Here is a 17,427-nt window from a genome sequence, read left to right as displayed (position 1 = left end):
TTTTTTTTTTTTTTTTTTTTGAGATCATGGATTTTGTTAAATCGGATTATCAATTTTATCGCTGATAGCATCAACGAGATATTAAAGACCGACATCTTTACGGGAATTCGCGTTCGTGTGAATATTGAAATAATTAAGAGTCAAAAACTGATAATATTGTACTAATTTTATGATTTATTAGTTCAGTAGACGTATTTATGCATTTATAACTCATTAACACTTGATTTTTCTTTGAAATTGTAATTTTAGTGTTGTCAAAGTTTGATAATAAATCGATATTTAGTTCATATAATTGTGCTACATGTAACACGATTATATGAATCAAATCGTTTTCTCATCTCCAGCCTTGAAAAATGAACGATGTACCCTAAGAAAAGTGAACGTTGTAGTTTACATCCACTTTGTCAGAGGGCAGTAGTGCGCGGCAGCATTTTGCGGTTACAAGTTTTAGCTCTCAGATTTCTTTCTAACGTAAGTAATGCACAAGCTTTCACATATGACGTAAATCTTATTGCCGGGTCTCCAAGAGACGGCAGTAAATCGTATGTCATACGCCAAAACTTGTGCGTTATTTACATCTACAACTTAAGTTGCTAAGTGTTACAATTCTTGTGTTCACACTCTAATGCATTATAAAAATAGTAATAATTTAAGTCTAAAAAATATAAAAAAGTTAAAAAGCGTTAATTATTAAAATAAACGCAACAGAGAAGAATAAAATGCACTCAACTTTTAGATTATATCATTTAATTTAAATGATAAATATTTATTTGATGCTTTTTATATTTCTTAGGTTTAAATTATTCCGAATTTAATTATTATTTTTAGAATATATTGTTATGTAATTATCTTTTGTCATAGAACACAGCACCATTGCAAATAATGTAAATAGCATAGAACAAAATTAAAGGACGTATTACCCGCCAAAAATATCCGTGGCTACGTAGTTCAACGTGAACATTTGTGCATACAGAGGCGCCAGTGAACGAGTTCTATTTAAAACACGGGTACGTCAGATATTTATTTTCGAGCTTCTTTCTGAGTTCATTTTTTGTGCTACACTAATGTCACATTTTTTACACTTAAACTAGTAAAATTGATCTAAATTAGCTTACAGTTAGATATATTGGAGAGAGAAAGAGAAAAGATGAAAAATACAAAGAATGTAGTTATCCATGTATTTTGTAACGCAGGGACAAAATTTTTTTGAACATTTTATTTTGAAGTGAGTTTGATACATATTGAGTGTTTGTATCTATAATACTGCAGTACATATTGAGTATTTGTATATATAATACTGCAGGGTGACTATTAGGATTATATTGAAAGTAAACCATTATATATTTTCCTATTCTGTTTTGACAATCATTTGTTTTAACACAATTCTAATAGCCACCCTGTTTTAATGATTGCCGTTGTCAATAATTAAAATATCATCATGCTATTCACAATCAGATGCTAATTTTTTCAAATCTTTTTCGATGAAACGATAACAGTGCCATTGTTCCTTTGATGTCAGATCACTGGCTCCATACATTTTATAAAATTCTTGTGCTGGATTCCAATTAAGAACCACAAAGTCTAATTTATGACAATCATTCTCAATTGCTTCCTGCGAATATTTTATTATTAGACATATATCACATATGTTACTCTAACTAAACATACCTTTGCAACCGCTTTTAGAAGTTTGATGCCAACATGTTTTCCTCGAAAGTCTGGCGTTACATAGATATCTTCCAGATACATAGATTTTCCACACCATGTAGAATAAGTGTAATAAGACAAAGTATATCCAATGACCTTTTCATTAGATGTTGCTACATTACAGAAATATAAAGGTTGCCCGTCGAAGCCATCTCTTTCTAAGGCTAAAAGTTTTTTCAAGTTTTTTACCACAAAATATTTTATTTTAAAGATATTTCATAACATAATAAAATATGTAACTGTTATAAAAATATATAAGTCTCACTTTTGTAATCAATTTCTGGTCCATCGGGCATTTTTTCATAGTCTGCCAATTCCTGAAAAATAATATTCTTTATATTGTCCAATCGTTATCGGTTATCAACAAAAATTACCTGTATGAGCATTCTGATGGCTTCACAATCTTCACGTTTAGCTTTTCGTATGATGATTTCAGACATTATCAAATATAAATTCCGGCGTCAAATATCAATAAAGTACATACGAAAGTATGTAAGAAAGCAAACCTAATGATTATATCTCCTTGAATGATCTGTAGTAACTGATCTAATCTAGATATATGTATATAATGTAATGATTAGTATTTGTGCATGTAAGTATACATACACATGTATGATCGTAGCTTCGTCAAATGTGGACTAGTATTAATTGCTATAGTTTCTGCATTTGAAACATCCGGAAGAGATTGGACAGAAACGTATTTTAAGCTTGCAACACACGATGCTTGTTTTCCTGCTGGATTGCTAGCTGGATTAGAATTTTGCTACTGTATTGGCTGCAATACTGGCACTGATAGCACCACAGTCAATACGGTGCGTGGTAAATCCAGCTAGCAATACAGTAGGAAAACAAGCATCACGCCGATTTCTCTTTCTCAAAGTGTCCGCAAGTCTACATTGCGCATGTCAGTTAAACGTATGCATTAATATTATTGTAAAAATGTTAAATTATATATTGTAGCAAAGAAGGAAGTAAGATTCTTTTTAAAAATATAAAGTGCAGGTAATTAAAAAAAATATGCAAAATAAAATGAAACATTCAATGTATAATACATGCCAAGCATGCGCGAAACATATCTATTTCCAATTTCTTTTGAAGAGAGATGTACGGATAAGGACACGGTATGTCTTGTCATATCTATAAAGTCTATGGATAAGATAAGATAAGATGGATAAATAAGATAAATCGATCGGAAAGGAGAAATATTAAAAGAGCACAATTGAAATTGACTAAAAAAAATTATACGGTACGATACACGCTGGAATTAAATATTGCAAAAATAATATATTATTTAATACAGTATGTATCACTTAAGATTAAAGAAATAATTTTTTAATCTCATAATATAATTTATACGAGAAATTTTTTATTGATGTTTTACTTTTGAAATAATAAAATAATAATGAAAATAGAGAAAGCACAATAATTGTGACGCAAAATTTTTTGAAAATATATTGAGTTAAAAATCAATTTCGTGCACTCAATACTCTCTATTTTTATTAATATTTTATTATTAATTTAAAATTATAGCCATTGCAATAATTATTGTTTAATTTTAATTTTAAAGTTCATTTGAAATTAAATATTTGTATGTATAATATAATCATTACCGCTGTTAGTTAATTACAATATATTTATGCTATTCAGATACCAATTCTTTCAAATTTTTTTCTAAAATACGGTAACGGAGCCATGGTTCCTTAGAGGACAGATTAATAGCATTATGTTTTTTGTAAAATTCTCGCGCTGGATTCCACTCAAGAACCAAAAAGTCTAGTTTATGACAACCATTCTCAATTGCATCCTGCAAATATTTCGTAATCAGATACATATTGCATATGCAATTCTAACTGAACATACCTTTGCGACAGCTTTTAGAAGCTTGGTGCCAACATTTTTTCCTCGAAAATCCGGTGTCACATAAAGATCTTGCAGCAACATACCTTTTCCACACCATGTGGCATAATTGTAATGAGAGACTGCGTATCCAATGATCTTTTCATCACACGTTGCCACATTACACAAATATAAAGGTTCCCCGTCGAAACCATCTCTTTCGAAGGCTAAACAATTTTTATTATAAAATATTGTTTTAGAGACATTTTATAACATAATATGAAAGCACACAAATCTCACTTTTATCATCAATTTCTGGTTTATCGGACATCTTTTCGTAATTTAGAAGTTCCTGTAAAATGACATGTTTTATACATAAAGTTGTGTAACGTTTTTATTAATTATCAATAAAAAATACCTTTGAAAGTTCTAGGATGACTTTACAATCTTCACGTTTAGCTCTTCGTACAATTATTTCAGACATTATCAATAGCGAGAGATTTCGTTTTTAAATATTGCAAATAAACATGAATATTTGAAAAATGTTGAAAATGTTCCGTACAGATGGAAGAAAGTAAATCTAATAACCTCGAATGGTCTGTGAAATCTGAGACAATCTAACAGCGGTATAATATATGTATGTGTGTGCGTGTGCATGTGTGTGCGTGTGCATGTGCGTGCGCGTGTGATGTGATATGTACCTATATATTAGTGTCTGTAACCTACGGGTTGCTCGTCATGAGCAGACAGTGCGAATTGGTCGAAAAATTCTTTACCATTTTACAATTTTTGCAATAAACTAGATATTCATTATTAAAAATCGCTGAATAGTTTTCAATATTTTTTTATGCAAGTGCTATCAACTTTATAGCAAACAACAAGGATGTAATGATCCATTGTGTCACACCGTTTGTTGGAAGACACACAGAAAAACAAGTGACAAAAATCGTTTATTTTCTTATAGAATTCTGAGAATTTTTTCAGAATTTTTTAATACCGCATTTTTTCATGTTGATAAAAATAATTGCCATTAAGAAAAATGCAGTAGTAAAGAGTTAATAAAAAATTTTGAAAAAATTCTTAGAACTCTATGAGAAGGAAATAAATAATTTTTGTCTCTTGCTGTTTTTCTATAAAGTTGATAGTATTCGAATAAAAAATTATTGAAAAACAATATTTAGCTAATCTTTAAAAATTAATATCTCATTAACTATTGCGAAAATTTTAAATGAATAAAAGACTTTTTGACTCAGTTCGCTCTATCTGTTCATGACGAGTGATCTCATGAGTTACAGACACCTTGTACATGTCCATATTTACATCTTATTTTATCAACAAATGCCCATTTATCGATAAAAATAAAGGGTGAATTCTTATCAATATAGATTTGCTATAGTTTATATTAAAAACAGTGCAGTGTTACAGAAATTAACTAGAAGTATGGAAAGACATATATTTCTCTCTCTCTAAAAAGCCTTCGAAGGATAAAAAATATATATATAAGAATATCGTATTGAAATAAAATAAACTAAGCTAGGAACGCAATCACAAAAAGTAAAAATGTAACATTTGTCAATGCAATAAAATTTAACAATGTTATTGTAATAAAACAATATGAACAAGAAATTGAAAGACCATTTTTTACTTTCAATTTACAATTTCCCTCGAAAATCCGACGTCACATAAATATCTTCTAAACGTATCCTTTCCATACCATATGAAATAAATGTAATAAAAGAGCGTATATCCGATAATCTTTTCATCATATGTTGCCACGTTGCATAAATATAATAGTTGCCCGTCGAAGCCATCTCTTTCTAAAGCTAAACATTTCTTTTATTTAAAAAAAAAATTATTGTTAGAAATACTTCATAATATGTATTTTATATATATATAAATCTCTTATAAATCTATTTGTGGTCTATTGATCATCTTTTCGTAGTTTGTCAATTCTTATAAAATGACATATATTTTATGTTGTCTAACATTTTTGTATCTATTGATTATTAATAAAATTTCGCTTCAATAGCTTTTCGATGGCTTTACAATCTTCATGCCTAACTCTTTGAATGATCATTTTAGATATTGTCAATAGAGAGTTTATATATTCCGACATCAAGTGTGAAAGAAATTTAAAAATGTTGAGACTTTTATGTACGTATAGATGGAAGAAAATGAACTTAATGATTATAATGGTCATAATGATTCCTTAAGGTCTGGTTACTTTGACTTTAAGTAAAGCTTAAAATTCTCTTTGTCTCTCTTTCGCTTTAAAACGAGACAGAGAGTTTTAAGTCTTGCTTAAAGTCAAAGTAACATTGGTACGACCAATCTAAATGACCTAAGACCTGAGACAATCTATTCTAGCACGCGCATACACACACACATATACACACACACACACACACACAATGTCGTAAAAATCGTGATGTTTGTTAAAATCAGAACTATCAAAGTTGTTTCTCTAATTTTCATCTTTACATTAAAAATAAGTATTTTGAAAAGATCTCGATGTCAGCTATAAAAATATCAAGTAAAAATGAAAAGTTGTAAATTGACCTTGAAAATCCTATACTTTTATACTCAAATTCAAGTAAGAACCCTGTTTGATGCATTATTAAAATCCTACAACTTTTATATGAAATATTTTTTTCAGGAATACTTCGAAATTCGATTGTATCCAAACTTTTGATTCACTCTATATATCATAGAATGATAGTGTAGTTATCGACAGTTCATGTCTTTCTCTGTACTTATCTCCGGATATTCATCGAGTTCGTCTACCGCATCGGTTTCCAGAGGATTCCTCGAGGGCGCTGCGTTCCCGCATTATCCGATGACTGCCAATCTTGAATTTTATGTGTGCCGGCTGTTTCAAGCATCAAAACAAACTCGAGAAACTGTGATTGCCATCACTTTGGATCGATATTAAATAATCAGCTAATATTTAAATAATTAGCACGATATGAGCCGCAGGAAAAGAGCAAAGGTTCGTATTTTTCACATTTTTCTCATTAAGATTCGTCTAGATTCCAGAAATGTTTTAACTTTTGTGGTTAAGTGCATCAACATCGATTTTGAGATAAATCGTCGTACGCTGGCTTGTATTTTATCTTTTATGTGATAGTTAATGAAATGAATGATTTTTATCTGATTTATTTCATAGTTATTCATGGATATACTGTTTATCATGAGACAGGACAGGTATTTTGGTTATGTATACACTTGTATATGTCATTTGGTGATATATATTTATTTAACTACCTGCAGTTATTTTGGTTTTACTTTTAAACATATTTATTATTTATGTTTTATGGGTTTTTTTTATATAGCATCTCAATTTTTAATTAATGAGTGAATGAATTTAGAGGTATATTTAATTATAGGTGGAGTATAGAGAAATGGAGGAAAAGTATAATCAGTTGGAAGATGAAAACGCCTCGGATACATCAGAGAAATCTAAAACTGGTCTCGTAACACCTGAAAAAAAGGTACCTATTGAGATAAAAAAGGAATCTGAATCTACAGTACCTGCTCCTATACCTTCTGTCTCAAAATCCGAGGTTAAGGATGATGATGATCAAGATAGTGATCACGAAGATCCACATGGTGAATTTTATAAATTAGTTATTAGTTTTAAATTTGGTAATGTTGATAGGGATATTAATTTATATCTATACATTTAGTAAAGGAATTGTTAAATGGATTGGAAGGTGCAGCCTTTCAGAGTCGTCTTCCGTTTGATAAATTGACATCTACTGAAGCTGCTTGTTTTCCTGATATCGCTGGTGGACTACTACAAACACAGAAAGTGTTTTTACACATTAGGAATAGACTTGTGAGTATTTAAATTGATCTCATTGTACTTTTTTTAATGTGATTGAATTTTAGCTGCAAATCTGGTTGGAAAATCCAAAACAGCAGTTAATCATCGAAAATGTATTATCACAAATTGAATCACCTTATAACAGTGACACAGTACTTGCTCGTAGGATTCATGCATTTTTAGAGCGACATGGTTTTGTAAACTTCGGAGTTTTTAAACGTCTTAAGGTAATTTAAAAATTATATATTTATAAAATTTCGATAAGTAGCGATCATGGCACAGAATGTTGCGTAACAGTTAAAGATCCGGATTCAAATTCACCTAGAATATACATATCAGATCTTCTTTGATCTCTTGGATTATCTTTTGGAAAGCAATGACAAATTATCAAGAATATCTTTGTCATGTCAACTTTTTTTAATAAACTATTTAGATCTAGCATTAAAAACTGTAGATCCTATATATCAATAAATATATGCAAAAGAGGTTACTATTTCTCTAACATAAGACACTGGAATGAGAAGAATAATTTTAATATTTATATAATATGTAGTTAATTCGATCTTACGTTCGACTTGCTAAACAATTGATAAGCAGTGTTATCTAGCATCTTCAATATCATATTATAAATCAATATTGCAATTCATGTATTATACTATATATACTATATATACATATGTATATATGTATGTATATATATGTGTATGTATAATTCAAATTACAGTATCAATTTAACATATATAATATTGGGGATGCTGGATGCTATACAATATATATCAATATTAGAGAAATGAATAATCTATATTTATTTGCAGCCTTTACCAACTAAAAAATTAGGTAAAGTCATTGTAATAGGGGCTGGTATTGCTGGATTGGCAGCAGCTCAACAAATGCAACAATTCGGCTTAGAAGTAATTGTGTTGGAAGCTAGGGTAAGTACTTAGTAATTATATAAAATAAGATAATTATCTTATTTTAGTTTATTCTTGAGTCTACGTTTGTTTTGCTAATTCATTTGCATTTTAGGATCGTGTTGGTGGACGAATCGCTACGTTTCGTAAATCAAATTATATTGCGGATTTAGGAGCTATGGTAGTCACAGGTCTAGGTGGAAATCCTGTAACGACTCTTAGTAAACAAATTAATATGGAGCTTCATAAGATACGTCAAAAGTGTCCATTGTATGAAAGCGATGGCCAAACGGTATGTTTGAATTATTTTAATAAAATAATGAAATAAAATAGATTTTACTGTACAGTATTAAATTTGATACAGTTATTATAAATATTCTTGGCATTGAAATTGTTTTATAATTATGTAAATAAAAATTAATCATATGTTACAAAGTGTAAGCAGTATATTTTATGTTTTTTACAGGTTCCCAAAGATAAAGATGAAATGGTTGAAAGAGAATTTAACAGATTACTAGAAGCAACTTCTTATCTGTCGCATCAATTAGATTTTAATTACGTAAATAGCGCAGGATCTGGAGGACAGCAAAGTAGTAATGCACGTCCAGTATCTTTAGGACAAGCATTAGAATGGGTAATACGTTTACAAGAACAAGGTGTAAAGCAGCGTCAAGTAGCGCATTTACGTTCAGTACTTTCGTTGCAAGGACGGTTAATCACCAATCAGCATAGAGTACGTATAAACTATAATTTAATGAAATATTTTTTAGATAAAATATGTGATTATAAAAAATAATGTGATTGTACAATTAATTAAATAATAATTAATTTATGTCATAGATGATCTCTATTATGGATCGTTTAATGGAACTGAATAAACAATATAAAGAATTGACCGAAAGTAAATTACAAACTCGAGATATAACGCAAGAATTCGTGCTCCGATCTAAGTTACGTGATCTCCATAATGTTTGCAAGGTATGTAGTTTATATAATAAAAATATAAATTTATATAGTATATTAAATATATTTTTATTATATAGTATAATTAAAAATATATTTATATAGTAAAATTAAATATATAATAAGACATATATGATATGTTTATATTTTATTCTTTAGGAATGGGATCAATTATCAGATCAGCAAAAAGAAATTGAAGCAAAACTACAAGAATTGGAAGCATCACCTCCTAGGTAAATATACGTTTTATATTCTACACGCGTTATTATATATCTACGTTAAATATACCAATTGATATAAATTTCTTTTGTTTTGAATGCAGCGACGTCTATTTATCATCCAAAGATCGGCAGATACTGGATTGGCATTTTGCGAACTTGGAGTTTGCCAATGCAACATCTTTGTCGAATTTGAGTTTGAAGCACTGGGATCAAGACGACGATTTCGAGTTCACTGGAAGTCATCTAACGGGTAAGTCCACTAATTATTTTTAAAAGGAGCATTTTGAAGCTATAATGCTTGAAAATTTGCAAAACGGAGATTGTGTATATTATTTGTTAAATGCATGATCGTATTATTTTGTATCATTCGCAATCACCGTTTTCTTTAATCGTAATGTGTACATTAAGATATTCAATACTAGTTGAACAAAATTGACAAATTAAGTATTAATTAATTGCGGAATATTTAATTAATAATATTGTATGGATCGAAACACATATAAGGTCCTATGAAATTAGATTCGTGATGTATGTTTGCTAAAAGATGCACATCCAAGTCTTTCGACATTTTCTGAAAATTGCTAAAGTAGAAAGGAGATGGTACAGATAATGAGTGAATTATTCGCGAGTTGCATCTCCTTTATAGGCGTTTGATATTCTCGCTTTTCGCGTCTCCCTGTAGTTGACTTTATCAACCTTATTGAAAGCCGATAGCATGAGATTCCGTGTAGATAGCCGTATCCCCCCATGCGATCGAGTACCAGAGTTCTCATTATGTGAAATTATACTATGATCATAGCCCGTAAACCCTTACGAGCTTACTAAAGCGGCGACAGAAAAGCCACGCCGTTAAAAATATTTTACGACCGCCGATGTAAACGGGTATTTTTGCGCTTTATATCGGCAAATAAATCGTTGTCGAGTTATTTTAATTTTATGAGATGTGTTTATCAAGACATGCATGGATGTCCATATTCTTTATTACGCATCATACTAAACCTAGCGATATTAATCAAATTTTACATTTTATCGTGTACTTTAATGTACATATGTAAAAAACCATAACGATCTGAACGTATATGTTTTTTTAATGAGATAATCAATTTAAATATTTTACATACATTTTTTTCAATGTAAATTAACTTTAATCTCAGTTTAATTTACTCTTTATCTTTTTATTAATCCTTAATACTAAGGAAAAGATAAAAAGTAAATTAAATCAAGATTAATTGAAGTTAATTTACATTGGCAGAAATGAATATTATTGATTTTGGATGGAATACGTTAAGTAATCGCGTCTTTTGTGAGAATATTTTTTTTTATCTTTTCCTTAATATCTTCGCTATATTGTCTTTTACTATATTTTTAACATATTTTTTCGTGTTGTACTAGCGAAAAATTCCGTTTGCCATGAACTAAGCTAAGAAGATTAACATTCACGGTGGAAATCCGACTATGTCCTTAACTACGCGGTACTCGATACGCAATCGAAACTAGCCGCTATCATTCCCGCAGTAACGCGGCTTAACTGTGTCAATACCGCGTTGCAAATTCGACGAATCGGTCGAAGCAAGTGGACGTTGTTCAGAACACCAATCCAAAGTCGTCCCATCGACGCGAAATGGAGCATATAGGACAAGAAGAAACAGAGATCTGTTCCGATTCCCGGGATGACCGATTCGCACAGTCATTTGAGCTTAGCCCGAACCCGAACTCAATACATTCGTATACGTTTACACGTCATGTACATTCACGTACACATGTTTCTGTGAGTGATAGCGCAATAAAAATTTAAGAAGCAGGGTACAACCTGATTTAAGGATAATAAGAAGAATAGGAATAAAAATCAGAGACCCTCGTATTTGAGATAGTGAGTTTTGTTTTAATTCATTCTTGAGTTTATTCTTGTTTTGCTAATCATTTAGCGAATCGAATGGACCAAACTATTATTTCAAATAGCTCATTGTGTCAAGATAATTTCTTATTATATATTAACTATTGACCTGAGAAAATATAGATCACTTGAGGTGTTTTTTACACTCCAATTAAAATTGTTATTAACAAGATATTGTGTATTATTGATTGTTTTTTTTATTTGTTGGCATTTGAAAACAGATATGGATTTACTCATAATATTTTATTTTAAAAAGTAAATAGAAACTATACAAATAAATATTAAACGAAATAAACGTTACATGGCTTATTATAGAAGATAATTATAGAAGATATAGATATTTCTAAAAAAATTGTTTTTAATTAATATAACGTTTTTTTATTGCGGTTTGATGGAGTTGCATATTTAAAAGTTTATGAAGAACATTCCTTAAAAAAAAAAATGTATCTAAAATAAAAAAAGAATTATCCATTTTACAACGTTTCATGTTTTCTCGATATTGAAGTGTAAAAACATTACAAGTGGTTATTTCCAGGTCAAATACGTCTGTGGATCTGGAGCAGAGTAATGAACAGAATAAGTCCATTATCCCGCTTTAGCTCCTTTTTTTTTTATTTGTGTCTCTTGATCGAAAAAGAAATCTGTTCCGATCGTATCGCGCACGGAATTGCAGAGCACAAGCGGATGCATTTCGACCGTGCGAGAATCGGGAGCGTGGCAATGGACGACTCGATATCCAAGGGGGACGTGGGCCATGGCCCCCCATGACTGACGTGCATCGATGATCATGACAGTCTTTTGCTGCAGCGAATCCCACCGTTGTTGTCCACTGCGCGCGATTAATGAGATGTAAACAATTTAACGCTAAATTAAACACGACAATAGGGATCTCTTTTTTTTTTTCTTTCTCTCTCTCTCTCTCTCTTTGAAGCAGCCCCTTTGGCAGCGCTTCGGGCGCGAGCACTGATCCACTTGATATAATCGGAACGTCCAAGATGAACCGTCCACAGCGCGCTCTTTACGGACCATCAGTTTCTTCTCGGTTTCAAACGAGACCTGCCGAAGAGTTTGGCCACGATTTTATCGAGAAACGCACCGAAAACAATACTTTATAGGACGTTTGTCTTGTTCCAATTTTTCTGGTTCCATCCATTTCACTCGGGTAACATACCAGTTTATATCTTTTTGTTGCCTTATCTAGGTAAGAGCAGCCGCTCCTTCGTTCCTACGTTAGGACGCTTGGAATTTAATAATATAAGGAAGATCAGTGGTTTGACTCTTTGTAAATCGTTTCTTTAAGATACCCTTAAAACATTCAAGTTTTTAATATAAACGTGAATACTGAAATGTTTGGCACTTTTTACAATTCGAGGGCGATGTGAATGTTTATAATTACAGATTATAAATAGAGAAAGAAGTCGTCGAGAAGTTTTCTCTAAATAATGATATGGATTTATGTGATTGAGCGAATTCTCTTCTAACATTGTCACCTCTCACCGTGCTTGTAATTCTAAATGACAATTTGTTATCATTATATTATATATTGTCGTTGCACAATTTTTTTACCATGTATAATACGACTAAATAACGATATCGATTTACATTGTTATTAAAAGAATACGTGCACTGGCCACTTGTCGTCACGTATCGCGGAAATATTCGGCAACAATTTCATGTGCACTTTTGATCATATCCGCGAAGTTAAGGCGGAACAAAAAGTGCGTAAGGCTGCCTCGCGCGTTGTTCCTGTTGTTGCACGAGGAAAAACACAGCGACGTGATCGCGAGGTTCTATTTTACTCCGATCTCCATGGGTTTCTTCCCAGTCTACGCACGTTCACGCTCCGAGACCGAATACTGCGAATACGTGCCGTTGCGCTCTTTCTTCCCATACTTTATGCGGTTATTGATCCGACCTATGCAGTCGAAGCTATTCTCGGGGAGTATTTGGTGCGCCAAAATTTATGGATGTATCTCGAAGACGCCGGCCGTCACGGAGGTACCGTCTTGGCCTTCTTCACCGGTTACCTCGATCAGCCATATAACGTAGAGTTACCGCGGGCTCTGCCAGCAACGAGATACCGGCCAACCACGTCGTCGGGATGCGTTTTTGGGATGCGACGACGTCGATTTTTCGTTACCCGTAGACAGCTCGGCATCGTGCACGTGACAACCCACAGGGTGTTTGTAGAATTTGTAGAATTTCTCCATCAATTCATTCCTTTCCTAGGAATATCCATGAATTGGAAGATAGTCCTTCTGTAACGAAGTAAGTCCTTCTGTAATTTTGTTGGTCATTTTCTTTCGCAGTTCTTCAGATCTGTAACCCAACAGTATCTTGATAATTAAACCTCGAGCAAAAATATCTCGAAAGCAAAGCTCATTTGAAAAATAGATCGTTTATGTCTGAAGTCATTACTGAGAAGGTTTTATTTCCCGTCTTTGATCTCCTCCGTTTTTAATTTGTTAAACGGCTCTGTAATTGTGCCATAAAGCTCTCGCGATAGCAAGCTTTATCACAATCAGCTTGTCTCGATGGACAAGTTGCCGTTCGAGGTCGCTGATATTCACGAAACACCCTGTATAAACTTCCTCGGCCACGAGGAGAGGTCCGTGTACGATCAGGAGCGCAACGACGAGTCGGGGGAGGGACGGGGGCCATTTACGATGTATCGAAGACTTCTATATGCCGTTCGTTGACTCCGATCGTCGCATTCCACGCCGTCCCTGTGTCGCTTCCAAAATTATATTGTCGTAAAGCTGACTTCATGCGCGCGAGGTCTCTCCTCTACCCGCGATCTTTCTCCTCCTTGCTGTTACAGAGGTAGGGGGAGGGAGGGAGGGAGGAAGGAAGGAAGGAAGGAAGGAGGGAGGAGGAGGAGGAGGAAGGAGTTACAGCCGGCGTGGTAACATCCGCGCGTAGGGTTCCAACTTCCAACACGCGGATGTCCTTCGCAGGATCTCGCGAGCCGACTGGTTCCACTCGCCACCTTCTCCATCCTTCCCTTCCCTCTCATCCTTTTACGCGCCTCCTCGCGTCTCCTTGCGCGCGTAATGCGTGCCGTTGCCCGCGATATACCGTACGCGTCGTTAACGCGTGTATATTTTTAAATTAATCGGGATCGGGACACGATAAAGGAGATTACTCGGCCGTAATGCGGCGATGACGGTTCCTCGAGGCGCGAACCGGGCACGCCGTGGGGACACGACGAAATTCCCTTGGTGCGCGATCGCGCTAATTGACGCGAGAATAACCCAGCGTGCTTTTATCGGGGACTCGGAGCGATTTTGCGGCGAACCCGCGATAAAAGGAGAGGAAAAATAAAAGTGAGAAAAGAAATGAAGAAAATAAAGATAAAAAGAAGGAAATTGCGGAAAGGAGGGAAGGGGATTTTATCGTATGAGAGACAGTAGCTTCGATATTCATTTCTTATTTTAAAAGAAAAAAATTCTGATATATTGTATATGTATATTATATATATATATAATACGATCTCGGGAGTTAATCTAATTAGTCTAATGATTGACGCATGTATTACGATGAGAAACCGCATGATTCGTAACGTATTCAATAAACGCTGTAAATGTTAAAACATATTCCGTATTACTGTTGTTACCAACATTTGGCTGGTCTTCATAGGACCTGCCATCTAATCATGGTATAATACAATATCAGAACTTGACACTCGAGACACTACCGTGTCTCCTAATGATGGTTACGAATGCTGCGATATCTCATCATAATAGATGCGCTTTATATACCTATCCATTAGCCAGCCGCGTTCTACATTATGCTATAATAACATCGTAATTGAGCTTAATTAAGCCATGTAATCAAGTTACTTTCGACGCATTGTTATTGTTCCCAGCGGTCCTTGCATCTCGCGAATAGCGCGTGTTAACAGTCATGAACGATTTAGAATCAACAATCAGGGATCGAAATACATACGAAGGTACCATGGGAGTTTACCGGAAGCGAGAAGCGTTCAACGTTTAACGAGTAGGTAAAATCACGCTTCTCGAGCTCGGCCCCGCCGCGGCCGGATATCTCATCTCGCATGATGATTCGAGATTATGTCGTTGTTCTTCCTTTTTCAACATCAATACCGCACTTTCGTTCGTTCCCCTCGGCATAGCAGCATCAGCGGCAGCAGAAGTAGCAACAGCAGCAACGGCGGCAGCAATGCTGCATTGCACAGGCAGTCTTTGTTGAGCGAAGCTCGAGGTATGACAATGCAACCACCATCGGGGTTACGTCGAAATTTCTTCCGAGTCCTCTCGTGATAGGACCATTGTGCAGAAAGGTTGATATTAACCGGGCAAGAGCGGCGCACCGCTCTTGAGGCTCTCATTATGTATGCGCCATCGAAATTGCATCGTTACGATCTTGAATATGCATTCCTCCTCTCCTCAAATATTCGCCCCGGTCGGCCCGCGCCACGGCGCTACGGACATTTTTTTGCGAGCGGATGCACTCTAGAGCAGCGATATCGCGATTCTCAAGTCTCGGCACGGGCTCCTTGACATTCCAATCGCGCGGATCGGATTTGTCCGACATTGTAAAAATCCCAACTACTCGGAGCAAATACGGCTTAGCGCGATATTGTCTCGCAGTTGGGCGCTCCCGCTTAAATTGCGAGAGCATATTACATATACGATAAGCATATTAGACGTACAATGGAAACGAAATTTTTTACACGAAATTTTTTTCCAAATTCCTTTTCCCGACTGCGAACAATATTAAACATAAAAGGAACGTACTTTGTTGCGATAAACCTAATTGGAACGCATAGTGTACAGATTTTCTGTTGCAGGTCTCTTTAATATATATTATCTCAAATATTAATTTTGTATAAAAATTTCATTGAAATGTAATTTTTATAAGAAAATTTGTTTATAAAATTACTAATTCGCAATATATTAAGAATTTTTATACGTGAAATATGATGGAATTAATTTTATTAGTAGATCATTTGTTGCTGCACTGTGAGACAAATTTTTGGTATTTGTAACTATAATCATATGTTACTATAATTATGATTATTATTACTGCTATAATTTTAATAATAGTCACTAGACATCGTTCTATCAACAAATATATATAGTTGGCAACAGATAATGATTATAATTATAGTTATTATCATAAAAATGATTGCAATTACTATAAATTGTAGTTAAATATTCTTTATGATTATAAATTGTAGAGTAAGTATCATTTTTATAGTAATAATAACTATAATTATAGTCTTTTTGATTATAAATTATATATATTGATAGAACTGTACATAATATAGTTATTATTACTAATATCATACATTAATAATCTTAATTACAGTTAACATGTAATTATATTTACAATTACTAAATATTTTTCTCTTAATTAATGTACAAAGTGTTGCGAGTTTGTGAAGAAATGCAGACTTGACGCGGGAGTGTCAATGCGCGCGCATTGTTCCACCAATTTCGAAGTCATCCAATACATTCGAACATATCATCTTCCCTGGGCGCAGAGTGTTGGACCCGGGGCTGAACCGGTGTTTTCATAGAGTCCGATCAAACGACGAACGATGGGGGTGGGAGGAAGGCACATCTTTCCTCTCGAAGTCTTCCCTCGACTGAACGAAAACGTAGGCAGCTTAACATTAGCCGAGAGCCGAGAACTGGACGGCGGGCGAACGGACGGACGGAAGGGGGGGGGACAGGAGGGGGGCCACGAGTGGTAATTTACGAGGTATCGAAGACCTTGTACACTCCTACCCGCCAACGAGCCGGCCTCGCCCCGCGGAATCCAGTCTTGGCCTTAATGCACCGATACCTTTCCCATGACCACTTTCGGCCTATCCGTGCACGCTGTGGTACCCTACATACATACGTACGTCCACGGGGCCTCCTCTACCCTCCACGCCGGTGTCTTTACCATTTACAGTGCCCCTCGTGTCGGCAACGCGGTAGGGTACCTTGTCGATATAGTCTATCTGGGGTACAGTCCGCCACATGAGCCACGTGATTTCTCATTCCGGTTATCACCACGACCGCCGTCCGTGAAGAAGAAGCGTCAACGAAACGATTG

At 34.2% G+C, this 17,427-nt stretch overlaps 2 protein-coding genes across 2 annotated transcripts in view; one reads left to right on the top strand and one right to left on the bottom strand.

The window, feature by feature from the left end:
• Positions 1–1,120: 1,120 nt before the first annotated feature.
• LOC108755242 lies at positions 1,121–4,044 on the bottom strand. The gene is made up of 8 exons (XM_018498143.1): positions 3,962–4,044; positions 3,844–3,895; positions 3,568–3,770; positions 3,359–3,511; positions 2,082–2,162; positions 1,973–2,024; positions 1,669–1,871; positions 1,121–1,612 (listed from the first exon to the last, which is right to left on the bottom strand). Exons 1-8 carry the CDS (start codon positions 4,025–4,027, stop codon positions 1,442–1,444), a joined length of 981 nt encoding a protein of 326 aa, XP_018353645.1. The 5' UTR covers positions 4,028–4,044; the 3' UTR covers positions 1,121–1,441.
• A 2,376-nt stretch (positions 4,045–6,420) lies between these two features.
• Positions 6,421–17,427, top strand: part of LOC108755429 (lysine-specific histone demethylase 1A) — a 114,746-nt gene continuing 103,739 nt past the window's right edge. The window contains exons 1-10 of the mRNA XM_018498416.1: positions 6,421–6,532; positions 6,930–7,152; positions 7,230–7,381; positions 7,435–7,596; positions 8,185–8,301; positions 8,396–8,572; positions 8,747–9,013; positions 9,121–9,258; positions 9,403–9,476; positions 9,566–9,714. Coding sequence (XP_018353918.1) covers positions 6,509–6,532; positions 6,930–7,152; positions 7,230–7,381; positions 7,435–7,596; positions 8,185–8,301; positions 8,396–8,572; positions 8,747–9,013; positions 9,121–9,258; positions 9,403–9,476; positions 9,566–9,714 — 1,483 coding nt within the window. The 5' untranslated portion in view covers positions 6,421–6,508. The remainder of the gene's footprint in view (positions 6,533–6,929; positions 7,153–7,229; positions 7,382–7,434; positions 7,597–8,184; positions 8,302–8,395; positions 8,573–8,746; positions 9,014–9,120; positions 9,259–9,402; positions 9,477–9,565; positions 9,715–17,427) is intronic.

This window comes from Trachymyrmex septentrionalis, unplaced genomic scaffold (assembly GCF_001594115.1).
Source record: "Trachymyrmex septentrionalis isolate Tsep2-gDNA-1 unplaced genomic scaffold, Tsep1.0 scaffold87, whole genome shotgun sequence".
Taxonomy (NCBI): Eukaryota; Metazoa; Arthropoda; class Insecta; order Hymenoptera; family Formicidae; genus Trachymyrmex; species Trachymyrmex septentrionalis.
Note: the sequence above shows the minus strand (reverse complement) of the source record. Positions and strands in the feature narration are given on the sequence as shown.

Coding starts and splice junctions, on each gene's coding strand:
- LOC108755242 (XM_018498143.1), bottom strand. CDS start 4,027: ATGTCTGAAATAATTGTACGAAGAGCTAAACGTGAAGATTGTAAAGTC. Junction 2,163..3,358: donor AAAAAAATTTGAAAGAATTG/GTATCTGAATAG, acceptor ATTTGACGCCGG/AATTTATATTTGATAATGTC. Junction 2,025..2,081: donor CCATCAGAATGCTCATACAG/GTAATTTTTGTT, acceptor ATTATTTTTCAG/GAATTGGCAGACTATGAAAA.